This window comes from Rhincodon typus, chromosome 35 (assembly GCF_021869965.1).
Source record: "Rhincodon typus isolate 14 chromosome 35, sRhiTyp1.1, whole genome shotgun sequence".
Taxonomy (NCBI): Eukaryota; Metazoa; Chordata; class Chondrichthyes; order Orectolobiformes; family Rhincodontidae; genus Rhincodon; species Rhincodon typus.
The window spans coordinates 18993102-19014893 of NC_063366.1; the positions used below are offsets into that span (position 1 = coordinate 18993102).

Here is a 21792-nt window from a genome sequence, read left to right on the forward strand (position 1 = left end):
TGGGAAAACATCAGTTTATATGCAGAAAATAGGGAGGTGGGTGGGGTAGGAGTAAACGATAGGATAGAGCACAAAGTGAGAGAAAGACAGTTGGACAGACAAAGGAGTTGCTATCGTTAGGAAGGGTCACCGGACCCGAAACGTTAACTGTTTTCTCCTTCACAGATGCTGCCAGACCTGCTGAGCTTTTCCAGCAACTTTGTTTTTGTTCCTAGTTTTTCTAGCCTCTCCTTATATTTTATACCCTGTAATCCACGTAGGATCCTGATAAACCTCTTCTGCACCCTCTCCAAAGTCTCCACATCCTTCCTGTAATGTGGCATCCAGAACTGAAGGCAATACTCTAAGTGTGGCCTAACCAAAACATTACAAAGCTACAACATGACATCTTGACTAAAAACCAAAAGAACTGCGGATGCTGTAAATCAGGAACAAAAACAAAGTTGCTTGAAAAGCTCAGCAGGTCTGGCAGCATCTGTGAAGGAGAAAACAGAGTTAACGTTTCGAGTCCGGTGACCCTTCCTCAGAACTGACATCTTGACTGTTGTACTCAAGAGTGATGTTTGATATGGAGTGAAGGTACATAATCCCACAATCTATTTGGAAGGGGAGGAAGACTCAAAAAAGGTCAAGACCCGTTTTTCAAAACACACGAAACTAAAAGAAAGGAAAGGGACAATAATATTCAATACACATGTGGATAACTGAAGCCGATTCTCAATTTTATTAAATCAGAAGATTTGCTTACAAAGGAGACACGGTACAAAAGGTGAATTTTAGGCATCAGAATAAAAGCACCAAGTGATCTGGCTCTTCTTCCACTCCCAATCTGGGGAGAGAGGAGGTAACACACTGGAAGTGGATTAGGCTGCATGAAAGGCAGAGGCATGGATAAACTAAATTGTTATATTGGACTGCTATTCACTAAACTATAGGTAGTGCACACACCTTGGCTGGAGAAAGTGGAATAGGAGGGTGGAAGACAGAGGACACACACATAGACTCTCAATATCCACCCTAAATATTTCAGCCAGGACAGAAGTTGAGAGCTCTGCAATTGGCCAAATTGACTCATTGTCATTAAGGTTTGGGGAACAATAGATGGATCCAGGGTTCCCACTCAAACTTGCAGGAAAGACCAAGTATGTGTTCCTTGCAAAACCGCCAGGCAATCAATAGGCAGGGGCTTTGGCCTGACTGCCCAAGCAATTGGCCACTCAAGGCTGCGGCGCGAAAGTGAAACTCCCGCCTTGACACATAACATAGCACAAGACCTGTATGACTGTCGCTGCAAATATTTTTCTCTCAAAAAAAAAGGGCTCCATTTATACTGCACACAGTTAAATTTCTCAGCACGAGAAAAACCTTCAGTATCAGTATTTAAAAGCGAAGTGAAGAATGTTTTCAATTACATGTTGTCCAGATTATGGTTTTGTGTATCTTACAACACAGAGACATGCGCTGTCTGTCCGAATTAATCTCATCAAAATGAACTTTCCTCGGATTTTAATTACTTTGTCGGCAGTGACACTTAAAACAAAAACAAAAGCAGAACTCCCTGTTTGTTTTAAGGACCCTAAAGGAGCAAGGCAACTGGAAGTATGCTTCTGTAATATCATTTTTTGAACTCTAGACGGTGCTGTTGCGCAAGACAAAAACGCTAGAACACCAAGGGTCAGAGGCAAGCGGCAGTGGACAGCATTTTTTCAAAAAATCCTTTTTAACCCCAGATTGAAGCCCTCTTTGCGCGCGGGATAATAGGAGTACGTTTTCAAATTGGCCACCGAGTGTAAAACCGGCATTGTGTGTTCCTGGAACTACCCCATTATTCCATTCAAACCAGTTTGCATGGCCAAGCACCCGCTTGAAGTTAAATACTCAATAGGGGCAAAAATTTGCAATGCAGTCCGAAGAACTAATTGCCTCTTTCTACTGGACCAGCATTTCAAAGCGCAAATCTCTCTCACCTCTCATCTGCCTATAGATGCAGATGGATCAAGGTATCTTTAGCACTGGATCTACCCTGGTTAAAACAAATCAGTGTTCAAATAGTGAGGTGGACACAGATACTCAACTGATCAGCAAAGATACTCCCTATAGGAACTAAGCAGAACGAGGATCCTTCTCTCAGCTCTGGTTTTGAGAAAATCTTTTAAAAATTCCAAAGGCACAAATTGACGTAAGGTGACATTCCCGAGTTATGTGCTTTTTAAAAACGTTGTTCAAACAGAAAATCAATGATTTTAGCCAACTAGTGAACGATTAATACTTTTTTTTAAATGAAGGCTGCCGTGTTTCTCAATAATTTTCTAGAACAGTAGAGGACAATATTAACTGTGAACTACTGCGCATTTAGTTTCGACGCTGGATTAAGTCACAGTGGGTTTGACCACAGCTGGGTTTGGGATGACTCCGAGTTTGAGGAATTTGACATTTTGCCTCTTCCTCCTCGCATGTTTATTCCAGATTTCGCCCAACCAGTTGCAGGCTAGAAAATGAATAACAAAACTGAAAAAAAAAGGCAGACTTGATGGAGCCCTAGTTACTTTGTTCTGGAAGAACCAAACAGTTGAGAGAAAACTGGGATGAGAGGGAAGGAGGTGGAATATAAAAGATGGAAGTCTGATCTAGGGTGTGTTGCACAGGATTAGAGACAGACACCTACTGAAAGCAAAGATTCGTCGGAAATCAAAAAATCCTGGAAAAGCACACACGGAGGGAATCCAAACGTGAAAGGAAGGCAGGGTTTCAGGAATTGTTCTGAGAGGGTGACTAGCCCCTATATGAGGCACTGGGTTGGACCTGGAGACAAAAAAAAATCTTGCTCCTCAAATTAGAGCTACATTAATACCGATGTTTCACCCCTAGGTGTCGTAGGTAAACCCACCATCATGAAACAGCAGCTTTGTTCCGCAGGTCGAGTCCTGTCTACATTGAAGATGAGCTCTCGGTCTCTAGCCCCATAGAAGAAGCCCACCTCACTTCTCGGATTGGGTTGAGGCAGTTTTGTTCCCGATCCAAAAAAATCCAGTACATCCCTCGCATATCCGTCAAATCAGAGTTGTTTCTATTGTATGCCACCATAGAATTAAGGCAGGTGTGGATTAAATACCACTCCCCTTCTTCCACAACTCCCCCTCCCTCACACCCTCCCAAGTTGACTCTAATACTCAAACTTCTTATTGATTAAAATGGAACAGGAGCTCAGGGATGCTCCCAGTTTAGCCACTTCTGTGCAGGAGGCAGGGATCAATGTGTATTCTGAAAGCTTTTTGAAGGCCTGGAAATAAAGGTGGGAAAAAATATCCTTATTATCAAAAACAGAAATGTCATGTGAGCACTTCAGCCGTCAGCAAGAGAAACCACCCCCCCCCCCCCCCCCCCCACCCCCCGCCATAACTAACTCCTTTTGGCAACTTACATTCTTAAAACATATTTTATAGTACTCAGAACGTCCAAAGGATACCCAACAGAAGCAGTGTGTAAAATTAGACAGAGCTCGAACTCAGTATGTGTGTAATGTCATTATTTACTTCCCATCCCCAATTCCGCTCAGAAAAGATGGTGATGAGCCACATTTTTGAACACCCAAAGTACTGACAGGGTGGGAGTTCTTGAATTTTGACTCAGTGACAATAGTGATATAGGTCCATGTCTGAACAGTGTGTGGCTTGGAGGACAACTTGCAGGTACTTGGTGTATTCCCACACTAGACACTTCTAGGTAAGGAGACGTCAAAATGTGGCAAGAGATACAGGCTTTAAAAATGTTGGACAATGAAATGAAAGAAGGGAGGGAATCTCAACTCAGTGCCTCTGCTGTTGAAGGACGGCCAACAGTGGACAGTAGAAAATTAGACGTGAAGAAGCCAGAATTGGTGGAGCACAGAGATTGCGGAGGGTAATAGGGCTGGAGGATTTTAAAATGAAAGAGAAGCAAGAGCAGGTAAAAAAAAAAAATCCAAGCCAGGGATGAGAACTTAAAAAAATGGAAGTGATGCTGGACAAGGAGCTAAAATAGGTTAGAGGCCCAGGAATGATGGGTGATCAGGAGTTGGTCAGAGTTACATTCCAAGCACCAGTGATTTTGTGGTTCCTTCCTCACAAGAACCTGTAGCTGAAAATAGAAGGACAACCCATTCAGTCCATTCAATAACTGTTTCAATGAGGCAGCCTTTAAATTTGTTCTGATGATGCTGCACTAATGGCTCTGCCTGGAGGGGAAGGGAATCCCATCTTACAATGTCCAACAGTCAGATCAGTAAAGCATGGAGACCTGATGAGTGAAAGAACTCCCCAACCATTTGCCACACAAGGTAATTACAGCAAAGCAGAAGACAGCCATCAGCAGAGAAATGAGAGATGCAAGGTAGACAAACAGGAGGCTGGAAGAACACAGCAGGCCAGGCAGCATCTGGAGGAAAGGAGCAGTCAACACTTCAGATATTAACAAGAGATGCAGCTCCCTAATCAGCAACATGGAGCTAAAAGACATTTCTGGCATGTGATCCTCACCCAGACTGACCAAACACACAGGCTCCTGAGGGCAGTCAGAAAATTGTAGGCTCAAGTCTCACTCTTGAGACCTGTGCACCAAAAATAAACAAACATTCATAAAATCATGAGGGGCATGGATAGGATGAATAGCCAAGGTCTTTTTCCCCGAAGAGCAAGGGAATCCAAAATTAGAGGGCATAGGTTAAGGTGAGAGGGGAAAGATTTAAAAGGATACTAAGAGGCAACATTTTCACACAGAGGGTGATGCATGTATGGAATGAGGAAGTGGTGACGGCTGGTACAACTGCAACATTTAAAATGCATTTGGATGGGTATATGAATAAGGGATTAGAGGGATACGGGCCAAATGGGACCAAATTAAGTTAGGATATCTGGTTAGCATGGACGAGTTGGACCAAAGGGTCTGTTTCTGTGCTGCGCAACTTTATGACTGTACAGCCAGCGCCATTGGGAAGGAGTGCTTTACTGTCAGAGGCACTGCCTTTTGGAAGAGGCATTACAGAGAGGCCTCATCTGCTGTCTCAGCAGGATGGGATAAAGAAAACTCTCAGCACTATTTTGAAGAGCAGGAAGTTCTCCCTAGCGCCCTAGATTTTCCCTCAATCAACATTGCTAAAAATATTAAACATGGATCCAGCCACTTACTGTTGGTGGAACCCTACTGTACATAATAACTAGGAGACTGTAAGGACTGCAGATGCTGGAAGCCAGAGTCAATAAACATGGCGCTGGGCAAAAACAGCAGGTCAGACAGCATCAGAGGAGCAGGAAAGTCAACTGCTGTCTGACCTGCTGTATTTGTCCTACTGTCCATAAATTGGCTGCCACTTTTCCTGATAGTCCAAAAGCATAATGCACTGTAAAATACTGAGCCTCAAAGCACTTCCTTATTTAAACTTCAAAAAATATGTGGTAGCACTGAAGACCATTCAATTCATTCCATCTGTGCTAGCGCTTTGCAAGAACCCCACTCAATTTAATCTCTCATGCCAGCTTTCTCATGCAACTGCCCCCTCCATGCTTCTCCACCCCCAACCATATGGTTCAGCCATCTTCAAATATTTATATCCAATTATATTTTGGGGTGGTACAGTGACTCAGCGGTTAGCAGTGCTGCCTCACAGTGCCAGGCAGACCTTTTTCTGTGCTGTAGATCCCTATGACTCTAACAATCAAGTTCAAGGGCAAACCAAGTCATCCTGCATCCTGAAGGACCACCCCAAGAAGAAAGGGACAGCTCTCCGAAGAAATTTCTGCCGGTTACCCATCTCATCCATTGTGTGAATTATTTAAAATTAATAAACTCTGATTGGCGACTCGTCCTTACTTGGACAATGAGAAACCCTCAACTTTGAGTACCTCTTATCACGTCTTCCCCCCAACCTTTTTGGATTCTTACCTTTGGCTTGTTTCTGTTCCAAAAAAAGATTAACTTTTAAGTTATTTTGGCCAGGGTTAATACTGCTGCACAAGTAAACCCAGGGATATTCAAATCGATGGCGCTGAGAGATTTTTCTACTGCTTGTTTGGCTCTGCTCTCCAGACAAAGACTTCTTTAAAAAGTATCAAAGCTGCCAGCATCTTTTCCACATAAACCCCCCTCCCTATTCACCACTGCTCATTCTACAGAATGATCGAGCCAAGTTCAAAATGACAGCCAACTTGCTTTCATGTGTTTAAAAACAAAACCAAGCCCACTGTAGATCGATCCAACTGCCAAAATTGGGTGGTGGGGGAAGCAAAAAGACTTAAAAATCCGATCACATACTCCAAGGCTCAAGAACAAACCAAGACTGCTCAGTCCATTCACACATCAACAAAAAAAGGCATCTATTGAGTACATGAATAGGGAGGGTTTAGAGGGATATGGGCCAAATGCTGACAAATTGGACTAGATCAGTTTAGGATTTCTGGTTGGCATGGGTGAGTTGGACCGAAGGGTTTGTTTCTGTGCCGTATGACTCTGAAAACAAAATTGTCACCGGGGGCAGTTAGATTGGGCCCCGTCTCCTTAGCGATGGTACTCAGCAGCAGGGCAATGATCCCAAGGGCCTGGCAGTAATGGCAGAACACGCTCTGTCTACATCTAGGCAATTCTCACATCTATAATTTGTTCGTACAACTGTCATCCAGCAATTAAAAGTGCTCTCCTGGGCCCCTTTTTAAAAAAAAATAGCAGCTGTTTCATTTACCTGTCTGGTGTTAGAATGTGCATCAAGACATGAGCTGGCTCTGGGCACCTTCACTATACAGGAGTTAAGGTGAGAAGTGAAAAAGGAGACTCTTGGTGCAGAGTATACTCAATAAATCCAATATTGTAACAAATTTTACAAGGCAGGAAGGAGCAAAAGCACTGAAATAACTTATAGGGGTGGGTGGGGTGAAGGTTTAATGAGTCAGATACAATCAATCCTTTCACCCCATGGCCTCTTCAGAAAGAGTTGAATGCAAAGTACAGCCAGAGAAAGAGAAGAAAACACAGAGGAAAGAAAGGTAGAGCAAGCCAGAGAGACAGTGTGAAAGGGACAGAGAGGAGGAGAGAAAAAAAGAGGAACTTCGAGAGAGAGAGGAACACACACACAAATTGCTGGGGGAGGAAGAGAAAGAGAAAGGAACACACACACATAAACAAAAGGTGGGTGAGGGGTGGGACAGAGAGAGAGAGAGAAACGCAGACAGACAGCACACACCAGGGACAGAGAAAGGGAGAGAGGAGAGAAAGTGATACCCAAAGAGAGAGAGAGAGAGAGAGAGAGAGAGAACTGGAGAAAGAAGAACCTGGGTGTCGTCACATAGGAAAACAATGGGAAAGTCGTAATATTGGGAAATGAACATACTGGAGCTCCATTTTGAAGTATAGGAGACGAGTACGACCAGTGTATCTCATTTGCCAGTTTTGTTGGTTTTTGCAGACAGAGCGGAAGACAGACAGAAACACAGAGACAGAGGGGTGCAGGATTAGAGGGAGGGGGAGGGGGATGGGATGGGGGAAGTGAAAAAAAGAAAGACAAAGAGCGAGCGAGAGAGAGAGAGAGACAGCTGACGTGTCTGCACCATGTTTTCGCACAGCTTTCAAACATCTGTGAAGTATTAACCCAATGTACAGACACGTTGCAGCTGTGGTGCTAATTGAACACTGCCTCGGTCGCAGAACACAGTGAAATTCTTTTTCAGTGTAAATTAACAGCTTTTCAGAATATGCACAGCCTGTCCCTCATGTTACCAGGCCCAGGAGAATAGTGGCTACAGCTCTTTAAGGTAAACTTGAAGCAGAGGCATTGTTAGAAAATGTTAAATTGGGGGGCTACAATTACCGTCTTTTCCTCCCTAAATAGCACCCCCCCCAACTTCTCTTTCTTTGCAATACTGCTCTCCAACCAGCAGGGGCTGACGTTGGACTCAGGAGCTGGTGTAAACTATGAACAATTTAAAGAGGAATGCACACCACACAGTGTTACTGCTCACCCACCCTGGCTTAAAGGGGAATACACACTAGTAGCTGACCTAGTTTAAAAGGGACTCCCAATGGCGGCGGTAGAACTGAAAACTGCTTATCTCCAACCATTTAAACGTTTTAGAGATTTTCACACTGAAGGAACAGTCGTATCCCCTCCTGCCAGAACACCCCTCCCCCACCAAAGACAGAGCCCCAGTGGAGCCGAGTTCATAGCTCTGGGCACTGACCCAAGAAAACAGGACACGCAAAATTAAAGACCTTGGAACTTTCCGGAAACTCATCCACTGTCCGATGGACCAGGACGTTGCATTTGTTGCCAACACGTGCATAGATGCAATTGGCCGCAGCATCATCTGGTACACTCAGTTTGTCGTACTGATAGTCCGTTAGCTGCTCCATCGCCTGAGGGCAGAAAGAGGAAAACAGTGAGGAAACGGTACACATTGTGGAAACCACAGGCCTGTGTCAGTAACCACTCATCTCACATGGACTACCGTGACAGCGACTGAGTCAACATCTTCCACACACACGCAGATACAAAGCGATTCGACCACACTGCGCCCATTCCACACTTGACCAGAGTATTGGGTCATGCAGAGGGAGCTTTGCTCTGCATCAGTACCAGGGAGTATTTGACAGGGACGCAGTAAAGTTCTCTCTACTCTTTTAAACTGAAAGTTCACTGTCCCCATCAAACATTCCCAGGACAGGGATAGCAGGAGTTAGCTACCGAGTAAAACTCCTGCGCTGTCCCCATCAAACATTCCCGGACAGGGACAGCACAGGGTTAGATACAGACTAAAGCTCCCTCTGCACTGTTCGATCAAACACTTCCAGCACAGATACAGCATGGATTTGATATCGAGTAAAATTTCCTCTACACAAAATTAAGCTGCTTCCACACTATCCCCATCAAACACTCCCAGGACAGGTACAATGCAGAATGAAGCTTCTCTCCACAGTGTCACAAACACTGGCTGGTGTTGGTACAGCTGTCTCAGGAACTGCAGCTTCCAGCTCACTGGAAGAACCAATAGAGCTTGTGCCATGAGGAAAAATGTTTTAATGCAGTCACTCGTTATGATTGGGAATGCACTGCCAAAGCTGAGGTTGAGGCAGATTCAACCGAGCCTTGTGAAGGTAACTGAATTAAGTACCTGCAAGAGATAATATTGTCAGAGCTACAGGGAAAAAGCAGAGAGTGGGACTGGGTCAATTGCTGTTTCAGAGAGAGAGTCAGCATGGGCATAGAGGACCATTGGTTCCCTTCTAGGGCTGCAACTAATGATTTTGTCTCCTTTCATTCGTTCATGGGATGTGGATGTGGGTGTCTAGGCCAGCACTTGTCTATTATAATTACCCTTGAGCCGAGTGGCTTGTTGGGCATTTCAGAGCATAGATTAAAAACCTGGCACATGGAAGCCAGAGCAGGTAAAGATGGCAGATTTACTTCCCTGGAGAACATTTGTGTATCAGATAGGTCTTTACAGCAACTGACAATGGTCATCATCACTGCAGTTGGCTTTATATTAATTTATTGGTTTTATTAATTAACTCTAAATTCCAGCTGCAGGTTGAGTCCAAAACAGCATTAGTTTGGGCCCGAGGATTGCTACTCCAGTGATACTACCGCTACATTGCTGTCTTCCCAAGTTAACCATATCCAGCCCTAATCTGGGATAAAGGCCCATTCCTGAAGCTACCTAGTGAGGTCTGCTGTAAAAGCACAGGAAAAAATGAAGTCCGGCTTAGCCAAGATACAAAAACTCTAATAAGAGCAGAGAAATGTTATGATGCTGGAAGAAGCTACGTGGCCCATTTTATGACCAATAATAAAACTAGCCACCACCTCATCTTTCAGTACCTGGAAGTCTGAAATCTTGCAGGCTACAGCATATGCAGGTCCAGGTGCTTGTTTCTGCTTCTGCCACCAAACCAGGCAGTGAAGTCTAGATTCTGAAGTGAAAATGATTTTTCTGCATATCCATTCTAATCATGATACTAATCACCTTAAACTTCTGGTAATGGACCTGTCTCCTACAGAAGAATCTTTTTCCTGCCTGCTCTATCTAGACACCTGACATTTTGGAGCAGGAGAATCACAGACACAGGGAATTAAATGGGTAAAACTGGAGCCCAAGTTGAGAGGTTTGGAGCATAAAGAGGAGTGTCTTACCTTGATTGCCTTTCGAGCAGCCTCACTGTTCCCTATGATAATAGTGCTGGGTCCACCCATGCTGCAGAAACTTTTCAAATGATGGGGTTCGGGAATGTGCACAATGGAGACTGTGAAATCCTAGACAGAAAAGACGGAACAATCCATTGACACAAACCTACCTTCTCCACACAAGAGTCGCATCCGTAACAATAACCCACAAGCCGAACTAAATCACTTTGATGTGGTTGCTTGGCTATATATTACTTTGAGGATTTTATCTCATCAAATATATGTGGATCAGTAAATGCAGATTCCTAGTTCAACACAGCCCCTAAAACCTACTTCCCCTCTGGACACAGAGGCTGGAGGACAATAACAAACTTCCCAAGTATTAATCCACCAAGGGAACATCACAAAATAAAGGGCACTATTTTATAGAGAGTGTGCAGGAGCACACACACCTGGCTGTATAAATGTTGAAGTCATTAAAGATGGAAGGACAAAGGAGATAGCAATCACGGTGTTCTGGGCTTCATTAATATGGGAGTAGAGTACAAGAGCTGGAAGGCTATATCGAAATTACTGGATATTGCTTAAACATCGACTGGAGTATTGTGTACATTTCCAGGTTTCACACTTGAGAAAGGACGTGAATACTTTGGGGAAGAATACAGAAGAGGTTTACTGCAATGGTTCCAGGGATGAGGCACGTCAGTAATGCAGAAAAATTGGAGAAGCCAAGAAAATGGTTGAAATGTCCATTGGAGAACATTTTGGCCGTAATGACCATAACTCACCAAGATTTAAAGTGGTCACAGAAAGAGACAAAGACGGGGAAAGAAATAAAAGTTTTGAAGTGGGGTTGGTGAGGGGAGCCAATTTTAAGACAATAAGGCAGGGTTTGTCAAAAGCAGACTAGATGTCTAGAGAAATTTACATTAAAACAGTGGGAGCCCAACATGTTGCTGTAAAAGTGGGACCTGAAATTCCAAAGAATAGTTTGGGATGTACAGGAATGAATAAGGATTGACAAAGGGAAGCTTATGAGGGCTCAGAACACCAGATGCCCTAGAGACATATGCATACTGAAAGGGGTCAGGAGTTAGGAAGTTAGGAAAGTAAGGATGGAGCATGAAAGGCACTGGCAGGTAATATAAAGGAAAACCAGGAGTATTTTAAAGCAATGTCTGGACCAGACATGAACCCAGCCCTTCTTGCCCAGAAGTAGGGACACTGCTGCTACACCATAACAGCCCCCATTTTATGAGCTTATTAGCAACAGGAAGAGTACAAAGTGGCAAGTAGGTGGAGCCATAAGGCAAAGGGGAGCTTTTAAATCAATACTTTACATCTGTATCCGCAAGAGAGAACACTGTTGGTATAGAAATCAGGGAAGAGGACTGCGATATAGCTGAAGAAAATTGGAGTGGGAGGAGGTATTAATGGTTTTAACAAGCTTAAAAATTAGAGATGTTTCCAGGCGCAGCTGAGATGCAGCTGATTCTGCTGTGGGAAGCAAGGGAGAAGATTGTAGGGACCCTGACATTAATTTTCAAATCCTCTCTGGATGCAGGAGAGGTGACAGAGGACTGGAAGATAGTTAACCTGGAACTAGTCTTCAAGAAGGATAGTGTAGATAAACCAGGGAACTGCTGGCCAGTGAGTCTAGCATCATTGAAAGTGAAATTATTAAAAAAAATGTTGAGGGGAAGAACTAGTCTTCACTTGAAGATGCGAGAATTAATCATGCTGTAAAACTGTGACTTTATGATTCTAACTTGGGACTATTTTCCCTAGAGAGGAGAAGGCCGAGAGGGGATCTGACAGAAGTTTTCAATTTCACGAGGATCTGGACAGAATAGGTAGAGATAAATGGTTTCTGCTTGTAAAAAGATTGAGACCCAGAGGTCACAGTTTGAGAGTGTTTTGCAAAAGAAGTAAACAAGATGCAATAAAAATATCTTTTTACAAACAGCAATGGCTTGGTTCTGGAAGATGTGCTGCTGGGAAGGGTGGTGGAGGCAGATTCAACTGAGGCATTCACAAGGGCATTGGATGATTATTTATGCCTTTATTGGACAGTGCATTGAATAGCAAAGTTGGGATGTCATGTTATGGCTGTACAGGACACTGTCTAGGCCACTTTTAGAATACCATGTTCCCCACTATAGGAAAGATGTTATGAAACTTGAAAGGGTTCAGAAAAGATTTACAATGATGTTGGTGGGGTTGGAGGGTTTGAGCTAGGGAGGGAGAGGCTGAAAACACTGGAGCTATTTTCCCTGGAGCATCAGAGGCTGAGGGATGACCTTGTAGAGGTTTATGAAAATCAAGAGAGGCATGGATAAGGTAAGTAGCCAAAGTCTTTTTCCTAGGGTAGGGGAGTCCAAGACTAGGGGACGTAGGTTTAAGGTGGTGAGGTGGTTAAGAGAGACCTAAGGGGCAAGTTTTTCACACAGAAGGTGATGCTCATATGAAATGAACTGCCAGAGAAGGTGGTTGGTGCTGGTAAAGTTGCATCTTCTAAAAAGGCATCTGGATGGGTATATGAATAGGAAGGGGTCAGAGGGATATGGGCCAAATGCTGGCAAATGGGAATAGACTAATTTAGGATATCTGGTTGGCGTGGACGAGTTGGACCAAAAGGTCTCAGTTTCTGTGCTGTACAGCTCAATGACTCTAAATGAAAACAAAGTGCAGGATTACGGGAACAGGCCAGCTGGGGATAAGCTAAAAATGCTCATTCAGCTAGTGCTAATACTATCGACTGAATGGGCCTTCTTCTGCACTGTTACAGTTGACTGCTTTTGTGGTTCAGTCAAATGAACTCATTTTTTTTAAAACCTTTATTTAAATCATTAAAACAGGCTACTTTTTGGAATGGGAGTTTGGTGGACAACGTCAGCTTTACGTCTGTACAATAAGCTGAAAGTTCACTTTTTTACACCTACTCTTCTACTAAACCAACAAATCTTTCACCGTTTAACCCGGGGCATTAACTACTCCCAGCCTTCAAGCTCAATTTAAGTTCCTCACCCCATATTTGCACATTACCCTCAAGAAAAGCACATTAAGATGGGACCAGGCTGCCACCTTCACATTGACATGCCTGCTCTTGACATTGGACCATCTCCGTGCAACAGCAAAGCATATCACCCCAACCCAACACCCCCAACTGCCCCCAAACAAAAGACCCACTTGACCAGAGGAGGGCAAGGTGGGGTGTCTCACCTTGAATGCCTCTGCCACATACTCCGCTCCTTTGTGATTGGTCCACTTGGAGATCCCAACAAAGAACTCGCGGCCTGGAACCAAGGAAAAGGAGAGGGAAGATCAGAAGTTGAATGCCAAGCAAATGTGGTGGCACAGAGGTAATGCCACTGGGTAAGAAATCCAAAAGGACCCCAGGCTAATGCTCTGGGGTTGCAGGTTCAAAACTGGTGTAAATTTAAATGCTATTTTTAACAAAAAAGTTAAAATTGTCATCGATTGTCATAGCAGCTATCTGGGTCACTAATGTCCTTTATTAAAAGCCAACTTTCTGTCCTTATCCATTGTAGACTGCATGTGACTCCAGACCCATGGCAATGTGTTTGACTCTTAACATCCCCCTCTGAAAGGGTTAAACAAGCCTCTCAGTTGTAGAGTAATGGAGTAATACAGCATGGAAACAGGCCCTTTGGCCCAAACTGGTCCATGCTGACCTATGGAGCCCGTTCAGCTAGTTCCAATTGCCTGAATTTGGTCCCTATCCCTCCAAACCCTTCTCATCCATGTACCTATCCAAATGTATTTTAAATGTTGCTATTGTACTTGCCTCAACCACTTTCTCCAGCAGCCCATTCCATATACTCACCCCTCTCGGTGCGAAGAAGTCACCCCTCAGGTCCTTCTTAAATCTATCCCCTCTCACCTTAAACCTGTGGCCTCTAGTTTTCAATTCACAATCCCTGGGAAAAAGACTACATGCATTAATCTTACTATGCTCCTCATGATTTTATACACCTCAATAAAGGTCACCCTCATTCTCCTACATTCCAAGGAACAACGTCCTATCCTGGCCAACCTCTCCCTATAACTCAGGCCTACTAATCCTGGCAACATCCTTGTAAATCTGCTTTGCACACTTTCCAGTTTAACTATGTCTTTCCTACAACAGGGTGACGAAAACTGTACACAGTCCTCCAAGTGTGACTTCACCAACGATTTATGCAATATAACATAATATCCCAACTCCTATACTCAATGCCTCGACCAATGAAGGCCAGCATGCTAATTGCCTTCTTCACCACCCTGTCCACCTATGATGCCACTTTCAACGAACTATGTACTTGTACTCCTAGGTCCCTCTGTTCCACAACACTCCTCAGGACCTTATCATTTACTGTACAAGTCATACCTTGGTTTGACTTTCCAAAATGCAACACCTCACACTTATCTGTATTGAATTGCATTTGCCAATCCTCAGCCCACTTCCCCATCTGATCAAGATCCTCTGTAATTTTTGATAATCTTCTTCACTATCAATGATATCTCCTAATTTTGTATCATTCACAAACTAACTAATCATGCCTTGTACATTCACATCCAGATCATTTATGCAAATAAGAAAAGGTCCCAGCACCGACCCCTGTGGCACACCACTAGTCACAGACCTCCAGTCCAAGAAACAACCTTCAACCATCACCCTCTGCTTCCTACCATTGAGCCAATTTTGAATCCAATTAGGTAGCTTTCCCTGGATCCTAACTTTCATGACTAGCCTGCCATGTGGGACCTTGTCAAAGGCCTTACTAAAATCCATATAGACAACATCCACCACCCTACCCTCATCCATCCTCTTGGTTACCTCTTTGAAAAACCCTGAAAGATTTGTCAGACATGACTTGCCACACACAAATCCATGCTGACTATCCCCACTCAGACCATGACTATCCAAATGTTGGTTGATCCTGTCTCTCAGTAATTCTCTCCAATAACTTGCTTAGCACTGATGTCAGGCTCACAGGCCTACAGTTCCCTGGCTTGAGTTTGCTACATTTCTTAAACAATGCAACAACATTAGCCATCTACCAGTCTTCCAGAACTTCACCAGTGACTACAGATGAGGCAAAAATCTATGCAAGGGCCTCTGCAATTTCTTCCCTCACCTCGCACAACATCTGAGGATGGACTTGATCAGACCCAGGGGATTTATTCACCTTAATGAGCTTTAAGGCTGCAAACACCTTCACTCTGGTCATGTGTATGCAATCCAAAACATCCCCACTTGTTTCCCTTATTTCCTTAGCATCCAGGATTCTTTTCTCAGTAAACACTGGAGGAGAAATATTCATTAAAAATCTCTCCCATCTCCTGTGGCTCCACACGTAGACGGCCATGCTTATCGTTAAGGGGTCCTATTCTCTCCCTAGCCACCGTTTTACTCTTAATATAGCTATAAAACCTCTTGGGATTACCTTTAATCTCATCTGCCAGATCAATCTCATACCTTATTTTTGCTCTTCTGATTTCCCTACAATGTGCTCCTACACCTTTTAATAGTTATCTAGGGATTCACTTGAGCCCGATAGCTTAAACTCAGTGTTTGCCGCCTTCTTTTCCTGACCAGACCCTCAATATCCCTCGTCAGCCAGAGATCTCTCGGGGCAATTAGGAATGGACAACGAATGCTGGCTTTTCCAGTGACATCCACATCCCATGAAAGTATCACTTTAAAAACAAATTATACAGCACAGAATTTAGAGCAGAAGCATGTGTTGCCAGAGTGGCAATAAAGCAGAAATGTTATTTTACCCAGTGAGATAAGATGACCTGCAAAATGCGATCTGAAAACAGGTTGAAATCTGATATAATAGTTATGTTCAAAATGCAATAAACGAAACAGACACAGTGTAGACAAATTGGTAAAAAGTTGTGGTGCGCAGCTCACTCTCAGAGAGGTGGCAAAGGATAAATGGGCTGAATGACCTCAGCTTTTTGCTGTATCATTCTATAACTGTCAATTAGGTGGGATGCAGCTTTGTCTAAAGGGGCAGCACAGTGGTTAGCACTGCTGCCTTACAGCACCATGGACCTGGGTTCAATTCCAGCCTCAGGCAACTGTTTGCACATTCTCCACACGTGCTCCGGTTTCCTCCCACAGTCCAAATGATGTGCAGGTTGGGTGGATTGGCCATGGGAAATTGCCCAGTGTCCCGGAATATACAGGCTAGGTAGATTAATCGTGGGAAATGTAAAGTTATAGGGGGTGGGTCTGAGTGGGATGCTGTTTGGAGGGTCGCTGTGAACTTTGGCCTGCTTCCACAGTGTAGGGATTCTATGATTAAACTCTGCCATTCTCTTCCCCTACAGCCTTGGCATAGACACACCAAGGCAGAGGGACAGCCACTAATTTCCAATCACCAGATCAATTGAAAAGTCTGAATAGATACAAATTGCTGTTATGATCTAACATCATCAACATCCTGGGGATTACCATTGACCAGCAAATGAACTGGACTTGTCAAATAAATACATTGGCTATAGAGGCCAGGAATTCTACATTAAGTATTTCACCACCCATCTCCCCAAAACCTGTCCACCATCTGTAAGGCTAAAGTCAGGAGCGTGTAGGAATTGGGACATCATGTTGAAGTTGTGCAGAACATTGGGGAGCCCTCTATTGGAGTACTGTTTCTAGTTATGGTCACCATGTTGTAGGAAGATTATTATTAAACTGGAGAGGGTTTAGAAGCAATTTACCAGGATGTTGCCGAGAATAGTGGGTTTGACTTATAAGGAGAGACTGGATAGGCCGGGGCTTTTTCCACTGGAGCATTGGAAGTTGAGGAGTGACCTTATAGAAATTTATAAGATAACGAGGGGTATAGATAAGATGAATGACAGATGTCTTTTGCCTAGAGTGGGGGATTTCAAGGCCAGGAGGCATATTTTTAGGTAAGATGAGAAAGATTTTAAAAAGACATGAGGGGCATTTTTTCTTTCACACAGAGAGTGGTTCGTGTGTGGCGTGAACTTCCAGAAGAAGTGGTGGATGCAGAAACAGTTACAATGTTTAAAAGACATAGGGATAAATACATGAATAAGAAATGTTTGGAGGGATATGGGCCAAGCACAGGCAGGTAGGACCAGTTTAGTTTGGGATTATGATCAGCATGGACTGGTTAAACTGAAGGGTCTGTTTCCATGCTGTACGAGTCTATGACTTGCTGGATGGGTGCAGTTCCAACAACACTCGGGATGCCTCAACACCGTCCAGGACAAAGCCTACCAACAAATTTTTACTCCCTTCACCAGTGCCATAGACCAGCTGCAGCATGTACATCTACAAGGTGCACTCTAGCAACTCCCTTATGTTCTTTTCACAGAACCTTCCAAAGGTATAGTTTCTACCTACTTGAAGGACAACAGAGCAGAGCAGCAGATACATGAGAGTAGCACCAGCTGCCAAGTTTCCTTACAAGCCATACACCATCCTGGCTTGAAAATACATTGCTGTTCCCTCATAGTTGCTGGGTTAAAATCATGCAACTCTTTCTCTATACACACCACCCAGTTTACTATGGTTCCAGAAGGCAGCTCACCACCAATTTCAGAGGTGGGCAACAAATGCTGACCTTGCCATTGATGTTCCCCCCATGAAATATTTGAGAGAACAATCATGCTGCCCATAACTTAGCAGCAAGGCTTGCACAAGACTTGGCAGAGCTACCAGATTGACACCCAATTTTGCCAACCAACAGGCGAAGAAAGCAAAACCACTTCAGGGAGATTACCTCTCATAGTGAAAACAGGCACGTGTCCTTAACTTCTCCTGACCCTTCACGCATGCATTCATGCTGTCAGCATTTCACACTAACCACTTCCTCATTTTAGACGGTGTGCAAAATAGAACCATTACAAAACAAAAATAGTCTTATCTTAATGTGTCACTTCCTGAGTGAGCAACAGATGGGAAAGGTGCAGAGACTGTGGGGGAGAAATGAAGTTCAAGAGGGGGAAGGTTTGCTGCCTGCAGGATCCAAATATAGAAAATCCAGTATAAAGCATCTTAAGTCTCAAATAGAACAAAACCTACTTTGTGACCAATGGGACCACCACAAGATAGACTTAATAATCTCAATCCACTGCTCCCTCACTTTGACAATTTCCAACAGAGCACAAGACAGTATGGAATATGCAGAAATGGCATACTGGGTCATCCGGAGATTGGGGCCAAAGTAGTATTAAACGAGCGGTGGACAAGAAGCTTTGTTCTGTACCTGCCCTGGGAAAGGTCACAGCAAGAAAGTGTTCAATTCCCCAGAGCGCACATCCTTTGCTGCACATTGGGAGGAAAACCACTAGGATGGAAAAGAACTGGACTACACTATAGTATACAGTCGGTTGCTAAGTACAATTATTTTGAACAAAGTTGGTCTTCAAATTGAAGCAGCAACTTCAGCTTTAAAATTGAATGAAGGAGATGCTGACATTTTCTTGTTTTGGCCCTCTGTAGATTAGCAAGATTGAGTTGAGGAGGGGAGCTTTCCCATCACTGTCCTATTATTATAGGGAAAAGGCAGGCAATTGTAGGTGCAAATTATTAGATCAGCCATCATCTCATTGAGTGGTAGAGCAGACTCAATGGGCTGTATCGCCTACTCTTCCTGCTACGTCTTATGGTATGAACGTGGCAGATGGAGCAAAGTCACATGCATCACTTCCAAGTGAATGCTTCTGTGAGGAAATGAAAGTATGGATGTGTTCAGCTCAGGGCATCACATTTTAGGAAGGATACGTGGAAGCCTGAGAGAGGGTGCAAACAAGTTCACAAGAATGGTTCCAAGGATGAGGAATTTCAGTTTTACAGACAGATTGGAAAAGCTGGGAGGCTGTCAGAGATATTCAAATTCATGAAAGGTCAGGTGAGTGGATCAAGAGAAAACTGTTCTGATTCATGGATGAAGTGAAAAACGAAAAAAGATATCAATTTAAAGCTGTGAGAACAGAAATGCTAGAGAAACTCAGCAGGTCTGGAAGCATTTGTGTAGAGAGAAACAGTGAATATTTTAAGTCCAATGACATTTTTTCTCCAGTATCAACAGTACAATGCTTATAAATAGTCAAGTCATAGCAATTGGTTCTTTTAAGGTAATGCAAGGGTAATCTTACTTATGAAGCAAGTGATTAGGATCTGGAATGCACTGCCCAGTTGTGTGGTGGAGGAAGTCTTTCAAAAGGAAATTGAATAATTACTGGAAGAAAATAAGATTTGCAAGCTTATAGGTAAAGCAGGGAATTGGGACTAGCAACTTTCACAAGCAAAGAATGCACACAGACACAATAGGCTGAGTAGCCTCCTTCTGTTTTTTAATTCACTTGTGGGATGTGGGCGTCATTGGCTGGCCAGCATTTGTTGCCCACCCCTAGTCGTCTTGAGAAGGTGGTGGTGAGCTGCATTCTTGAACTGCAGCAGTCCATGTGCTGTAGATAGACCCACAATGCCCTTCAGGAGAGGGTTTTCACCCAGCAACAGTGGAAGGTCAGCGATATATTTCCAAACCAGGATTGTGAGTGGCTTGAAGGGGAACTTGCAGGTGGTTGTGTTCCTGTGTATCTGCTGCCCTTGACCTTCGGGATGGAAGTGGTCATGGGGTTGGAAGGCACTGCCTAAGGTTCTTTGATGAACGTCTGCAGTGGATAGTACACACTGATACTGAGCATCAGTAGTGGAGGGAATATATTCTTGCGGATGTGATGCCAATCAAGCGGGTGGTTTGTCCTAGATAGTATTAAGCTTCTTGAATGTTGTTGGAGCTGCACCCATTCAAGCAAGTGGGGACTATTCCATCATAATCCTGACTTGTGCCTTGTAGATGTTGGACTGGCTTTGGGGAATCTGGAGGTGAGCTACATGCTGCAATACTCCCAGCTTTTGACCTGCTCTTGTAGTCACTCTGTTTATATGGCAAGTCCATTTGAGTTTCTGGTCAATGGTAACCCCCAGGATGTTGTTAGTGAAGGATTCAGTGATGGTAACACTATTGAATGTCAAGGGGTAGTGGTTAAGTTGTCTCTTATTGGAGATGGTTGTTGCCTGGCATTTGTGCGTCACAAATGTTACTTGCCTTTTGTCATCCCAAATCTGGATATTGTCCCAAGTCCTGTTGAAAATGGACTGCTGCAGTATCCGAGGAGACACGAATGGTGCTGAACATTGCGTAATCATCAGTGAACATCTCCACTTCTGGCCTTATAATGGTGGGAAGGTCACCTGATGAAGGAGCTGAAGATGGTTGGGCCTAGGACACTACCCTGAGAAACTCCTGAGGAGATGCCCTGAAGCTGAGATAACTGACATCCAACAATACTGGCAGCTGTGCTATAACCATTCTATGGATGAGCTTCATCCATTCCCTAGTCAGCTCACAGTCAAGGCATGGGTCAGGCACAGGAGAATGGGCAGGCAATGCCAGACAGCCACTGGAGTCTGGAAAACAAGTTCCAAATTTGAAGGAATGCCTCCAAAGCCATTGTTAATCCACCGTGGGTAACGTGACCACAAGTGTGTGGGTGAAAGCTCACACAACCGAGTTTCTGGCAATGATGCAGGAGTAATTGTCAGGAGGTGGTGGAAAAAAAAATATAATCAGTATTCACCTGTAAAGAAGACATCGCTGCCATCAAGTGTGGCTTTCTCGTCTGTCACCTCAAACACACGCAGCTTCAGCTCTGCCAGAACACTCTTCACCGTTGCCACCTGCGATACAAGAAGATTTCGATCAAATCGCTGCCTCATCCAAAAAAATCTACCCGAGTAGCACTGAACTACCCTCTCCCCAATCAGTATGCTGCTCCAGTTACTGAATGCACTCCCATCCAAAGACTGCCAGGATTGGATTACAAAAAAAAAGTCTCCATTTAGAATTGTTAACACAGCACAGAAATTGTCATTCTGTGCTAGTTCTCTGCAACAGCAAGATATAATGTTTCAATTTACAAAATTCTTACTAAGTGTGGATAGGATGTATTCCTTTGGCTGGGGACTCTGGTTTCTCCTAGCTCTAGGCTTAGGATAAAAGGGCAGGCAATTTAAGACAGCGAGGAGGAGGAAACTTTTCCACTTAGAAGGATCTGAATCTTTGGAATTCTTGAACTTAGAGGGCTGTGGAAGCTCATTCATTGAGAATGCTCAAGGCAAAAATCAATAGATCCTCTGGATATAAATAACATCAAGGGATATGGGGTTCGTGGGGGAAAATGACTTAGAAATAGGTAAATCGGGGGAGCAGACTCAATAGGGTGAATGGCCCACCCGTTGTTAAACACCATTTAAAAAAAGATGTTAAGCATTTCCCCAGGTAGCCACAATAATCCATAAAAACAAAAGGAGGCCAGGAACTTGTACCCAGTCTGTGTTGCACCACAACCAAGGATATGAAGAGGATATGAAGATAGGATATGAAGAGCCCTTTTTTTTCAAAGGAATGGATCCCATGGCCCAGCCAATTTTTGTCATAAACTGACATTAAAAGATAATGATCTAATCATGTCCTCAATGCTCTTTGTGGGATCTTGCTGTGGACAAATTGGATTCTGTATTTCTCCCATTACAATGGTGAAGAATTGCCACAAAATAACAATGAAAACAATTCACTGGCTGCAGAGCAGTTTGG

At 43.8% G+C, this 21792-nt stretch overlaps 1 protein-coding gene across 1 annotated transcript in view; it reads right to left on the reverse strand.

The window, feature by feature from the left end:
• Positions 1–701: 701 nt before the first annotated feature.
• The window catches only part of LOC109921018 (N(G),N(G)-dimethylarginine dimethylaminohydrolase 1-like), an 85907-nt gene continuing 64816 nt past the window's right edge, over positions 702–21792 (reverse strand). The window contains exons 4-8 of the mRNA XM_048616661.1: positions 20777–20876; positions 13364–13437; positions 10151–10270; positions 8233–8376; positions 702–3280 (exon numbers count right to left, since the gene is read on the reverse strand). Of these exons, the coding sequence (XP_048472618.1) occupies positions 3164–3280; positions 8233–8376; positions 10151–10270; positions 13364–13437; positions 20777–20876 (555 nt within the window). The 3' untranslated portion in view covers positions 702–3163. The remainder of the gene's footprint in view (positions 3281–8232; positions 8377–10150; positions 10271–13363; positions 13438–20776; positions 20877–21792) is intronic.